Below are 5,476 nucleotides of genomic sequence, written 5' to 3'. Positions count from 1 at the left end.
ATATATATATATATTCCGAGACGAGGTTAATGGATGTTTGAGCACCCGACAGACTCTTTGTGGACACGTATACGTCAACATTTTTGAATAGTTGCTCATATTTGATGAATGGGAGGGAAGATAAGAAATAAAAAAAATATATATAGCCAAACATCAAATCAAAATAAAGAGTACTAATTACAACGTAACAATTCTTACCCCATAGTAATTCTGATGACAATATCCTCAGTATGGTCATGGTAACAAGATTTCAACCCAAATTCATACTGGTATTTCCCAAAAGAAAAAAAAAATTGATCAGTGAAAGTTTCGAAAAAAAAATTCGATCTCTAGAATTTAAATACAGACATTTTTAAATCGACACATTTTTTTTGCTTAAACAAGACCAAAGTTGTTTTAACATTTATTTTACAAAATAATTGGTTTGTTGTAAGTGTAGTGCTTACCCAAGTCCAAGCAAAGAAGGCCAACTGAAAAGCATTCTGCATTTATTTAAAAAAAATAAAAAATTATGTTGGTTACGATTTACATAAATAATAAAGTTTATAGCTAATTTCAGTAATTATTACCTGAAAGAGAACAAAGTTAATAAGATAAAGAATGAGACGAGGACGGTTGAACCAAAAAAGGTGATCCCCTGGCTGAACCACAGGTACCCCTTTTACTACTTCTCCTCTTTCATGAATCCTTAGCCCCATTTTTGTTATTATCACTTGTAGCTTTGTCCCTACTAATAATATCACCTGTAATGGTCGAGTCCGAAATTTTATTTACTGCTAAAAAATAACTATAAACATATATATATATATATTTTTTTAATGCATTCTACCAAAAGATCAGTGGGTGAATTGATTATTACTATAGCTAGCTTTCAACTATATATATGCACCATTTAAGCCTTTTTTGTTAATGGAATATGATGTGTTTCTGGACCCAAGGAAAATGAAACAAATAAATATATTATATATTATGTAAGTTTTGAATTGATATATGATGTGATAAAACGATAATGAGACATTCACATAATGTCAAATGAAAGATGTAAACTTGTGGACTACTACTACTTACAATCAAGGGGATGAATGGTAGCCAAAGATAGGAATACCAGCCTGTCCAAAAATTAATAAATAAAATATGTTAGTCTAACATTGTTGCTACTAAATAATATATTAGAATTTAAATTTTATGAGTTCTGAATTTTGAAATAGCGATGTTGGTATATTTAATAAATTTATTAATAAAAATGCATGGAATTATTGATCGAACATGTAATCGATTTGTAAGTTGCCTGATTATCATTGAATCCAATATTGTAAACGAATTCAGGAATATTTACAAAAAGTGTTAATAACTCTAAAATTACAAATCTAACTGTAATTAAGATATTATCGCTAATTAATTTTTGTGAAAGAGTAAATATATATATATGAAGAAGTTTATATTTACCATGAGTATTAAAGAGTAAGAAGAGCACGGCGAGGAACCATATTGGGGGACTGAAAAATCATTACAAGAAAAGGTTAGCATAAAATATATTATTAATTTATATTTATAAAATTACAAGAAATGAAATTATTAAATAACCTGATTCCTACAACCACTTTAAAATCTTCTTCAAGTGATCGTTTAATGTACTTTCGGAAATCAAATTTTTGGTGGCTCTGTGGTGCTAAATGTGCCTGAGATAATTTAATAGTAAATTAGTAATATCACAAATTTAAAAAAATGTATTAAAAATTGATTTTCATAAGTATAATAATAATCATAATAAGAGTTAAATACATATGGAATTTAACTTTTTATTTTTCTGAAATTAATTATTACCGTAATAAATCCATGCCTAAGTGTTAAGTAATCAACTTTTGGGACAGATCTTACAAATTGCCTAAAGAAACAAACCTGCAAAATAGCCAAACTATTAGAAAAAAAAAGAGATAATAATTGAGATATACGTAACAATTTTCAGATCGTTATTAATTATGAATATTGTTTAAAATATTTCAATCAAAGAAAACATGTTACACAATACATAACTATTGTTATTTTGAAGTAAAAAGTCAAACTAAATTGCTGATTGTAAAAGTCAAATAATTGAAAAATTAGGTGAATAAAATTAGTTATATTCACCGTTGAACGATCTTATATTATAATTGTTGTAACAAAATATTGGATTACTTAGTACACATGCTAAAAAGGGAATTAATGATTGCGATAATAAACAATTCCATTATTGATATTCTGTTTTGCAAAATAAAAGCAACCTTCTAGCATGATGTATAATATAATATTATGTATTTTTGGAAATAATTATTGGGACAATATATTAGCTTGTTTTTTTTTTCTTAATCATAATCAATTGTGTATGATTATGAATATGATAGAAAAAAAAAGAGAATTTTCTCACCATAATAAACAACTAGAATTGGCTGTCCAAAAGGGGAAAAAAATAATTTGCATCATCCAAATATATTTAGATCATGAATAAAAATAATTTATTCTATAAAACTTTTTAATAATTTACGACACAAAATATGATTACTTAAAATTTACTTCTACTACTAAAAACTTTATAAATTTCCTAAATTAATATTTACCTTGTCCAAATACTACCTAGTGTAATGCATGTGCCTGTGTGAAAACAGTAATCTCCACTATGATAATAATCATAGCAATTAGAATAATCTAAACAATTTCGTTGACCTTTTCTAGTATATGTGAAGGTTTGTTCTTTATTTTTTGTTATTCATTCCACTAATTTGCATTATTAGTATAATTTTATTGATTATTACATGCTGTATGTTTTTATAATACTCACTCCACTTATCAGGATCATTTAATAAGTAAGGATCCCTAATAAGTATATCTCTTCTACTTTAATTTATATTAAGTACGCTCTTGCTTATATATTCAAATTATATAAATTTTAATTAATATCATAAAAAATATTTTTTTCATTATTTTGATATGAAAACAGTTATAATTATATTATTTTTTAAAAATACTTTTTAATATTTTAATATTAATTTAAAAATATTAAGCTAATATAATAAAATTTGACTTTAATATATATATACATATAGATTATGGAGAAGCAAAAGTGCATGACAATTTAAAATGAAAGGACTTTCCTTCTAACCTTTATATCATTGTATATAAACGGCGAAAGTTTTCAAAAAGAATAGGATAAGGAAAAGTTATGGAGATTTAAATTAGTATATCTTCGTCCGTTTTTAATTGTTATATATTTTTTTAGAGTAAAATTATAATAAATTTTGATTTAATATGTTATGATATATTTTTTTATTATATTAATATGTGAAAAATTGCAAATTGTAGTACTTTTTGTAGAGCTTTTAAATATGTAATTTTTTTTATTTAAAATGTCGAACTAATGTAATATAATTTAATTTTAAAATTAGTTGATGAATTTTTGAAAAAAATGACAAATAAAAATGGACGGGAGAAGTATATGCTTACGATCCAAAGTAGGACAGGATTTTTGGTCCAAAAGCTCAAGTGTCTTCTTCCAAATGATGTTTCTCTTGTAAATCGAAACCTTTCGGGATCTGCCACGTATATAACATCATAATCAATTAGTTACTCTTTCTAGAACATTTTACTTTTATAAATATATATAGATAATTGATTATTATTAGACTTTTTCAAATATATATACGTAACTGATTATTATTATTAGACATAAATATCCTCTAAATTCAAAATGCATATTAAAAAATGATGTAAATCTGAATTTTCTTTACCGTGAGAAAATTCGTATTCAGCTGTTTTAGTTTCATTTTCCCATGACTTCCAACTTCTCATCTGAAAATACCCCCAAAAAAATGAAAAAGAAACAAAATATATGTGTTGTACTTTTATTCTCAATTTTGATATAAGTTATATCTCGCAAAGAGCCAAATTAACATATTGTTTTTGTCTTACTATTTGACCTCTTTTTACATGTGACTAACAGATGCTCAATAACAATCTATTATTTGTCATAATAAAAGAAAAAGTGTATACACACTTTGAAAAAGAATAAAATAAAAAAATTGGAAAAGAATTACCTTAGCTCTCCCCAAAGCCAAAGTTGTAACACAATAGAGGACGTGAAATACAGCCAGCACAAAGATGAAAATGTGTAATTGATGAATTCCATCAGCAGACACAAATGGTACTTTTCCCTGCAAATATATTTTATTTTCAAAAAAATTTAATTTATAATTAAGTGTTTAAATAACTATTTACGAATGAGTTGATATGATTTCCCATTTATAAAAGTAACTTTCGAGGAAAGTCCCATATGTTTCAAATTGTTCAAATTTGGTAACTAGAATTAAATAAATAAATATTAAAAAAAATAATTAGTCATGCCTTTGCTGCACATTTGTCATCTCCACCACCACCAGCCAATATTCGTCGTACGCCACCGCCGGCAGCATCCATAAGAAGTCTCCGGCGGTGTTGCTCCGACAACGAATCTTCTGAAATTATATTACTATCTTCTTTTTTACTACATGGATGCCATGAATTTCCTAATTTTTCTGATACACATATGTTCGAAATTGGACTTTGTCCTACTGTTAACAACAATGATATGAATCCCAGCAGCATAAGCTCTGTAAACAAAAAAAAAACAACAACAATAACTTATTGTTAGTTTGGTAATTATTGACAGAATCAGTATGGGTTAAAATTCATAAGAAACATATATATATATAACCTGCTTTGATCTTTTCAAGTGCTTCATACAAGGCACTTTTATTTTTAGACTTCAACCACTGCAATCAATCAAAACAACATATGTGTTAATTATGTTATAATTTTTTTTCATGTACATATTTCAAAATAATATTGTTACCTTTCCAATAAGGTGGATAATATGTTCAATGACAATAGATATTGCAACTAACACAAAACAAACAACGGCAACCGCCCAAGTTGGCGTTTGCTCCAACGATCTTCCACCACCACCACCACCGGCCATCTTTCGATTGTCGTCGTCTGATTATCTTAATGAAAAATCACTCAAAACTTGTTTCTCAAGATATCTATAAGTATATAACAAGGTACGTACAAGTGTGATAGTGAAATAGTAAAATGTATTTTTGTGCAATAAATGCTTTCGAGCCAATTAATTGCAATCAAATTAGAAGTGGAAGAAATAACAAAGGGAATAGACAATTTTTATAATAGTATTGTTAAAGTGTTCGTGGGACATAATGAGGTGGAGGACTTTGACTTTATTGCCGCGCGAGAAAATTACAAACCACGGAAGACTCACGACTCACTTATGCAATTACACGAATTAATACTTCTAATAATTCACAAATTCATAAATATTTATAATCAGATCAAATTTAAATTATCATAGTTTGAGAAATACTCTACTAATGATTCTCTGATCATGGATAAATTTTAAGAGAGTACGGTTAAGGAAGTAATACAATTGTGTTCATCAGTGGTGGAATCAAAA

At 26.8% G+C, this 5,476-nt stretch overlaps 1 protein-coding gene across 1 annotated transcript in view; it reads right to left on the bottom strand.

Annotated features, from left to right (window-relative positions):
• Positions 1 to 5,143, bottom strand: part of LOC107021837 (MLO-like protein 6) — a 6,580-nt gene extending 1,437 nt beyond the window's left edge. The window contains exons 1-13 of the mRNA XM_015222556.2: positions 4,862 to 5,143; positions 4,724 to 4,781; positions 4,375 to 4,619; positions 4,068 to 4,184; positions 3,762 to 3,822; positions 3,478 to 3,566; positions 1,825 to 1,899; positions 1,585 to 1,679; positions 1,447 to 1,496; positions 1,069 to 1,109; positions 570 to 743; positions 447 to 482; positions 199 to 266 (exon numbers count right to left, since the gene is read on the bottom strand). Of these exons, the coding sequence (XP_015078042.1) occupies positions 199 to 266; positions 447 to 482; positions 570 to 743; positions 1,069 to 1,109; positions 1,447 to 1,496; positions 1,585 to 1,679; positions 1,825 to 1,899; positions 3,478 to 3,566; positions 3,762 to 3,822; positions 4,068 to 4,184; positions 4,375 to 4,619; positions 4,724 to 4,781; positions 4,862 to 4,987 (1,235 nt within the window). The 5' untranslated portion in view covers positions 4,988 to 5,143. The remainder of the gene's footprint in view (positions 1 to 198; positions 267 to 446; positions 483 to 569; positions 744 to 1,068; positions 1,110 to 1,446; positions 1,497 to 1,584; positions 1,680 to 1,824; positions 1,900 to 3,477; positions 3,567 to 3,761; positions 3,823 to 4,067; positions 4,185 to 4,374; positions 4,620 to 4,723; positions 4,782 to 4,861) is intronic.
• Between the last annotated feature and the right edge of the window lie 333 nt (positions 5,144 to 5,476).

The sequence above is a fragment of the Solanum pennellii genome, chromosome 6 (genome assembly GCF_001406875.1).
Source record: "Solanum pennellii chromosome 6, SPENNV200".
Lineage (NCBI taxonomy): Eukaryota > Viridiplantae > Streptophyta > Magnoliopsida > Solanales > Solanaceae > Solanum > Solanum pennellii.
Note: the sequence above shows the minus strand (reverse complement) of the source record. Positions and strands in the feature narration are given on the sequence as shown.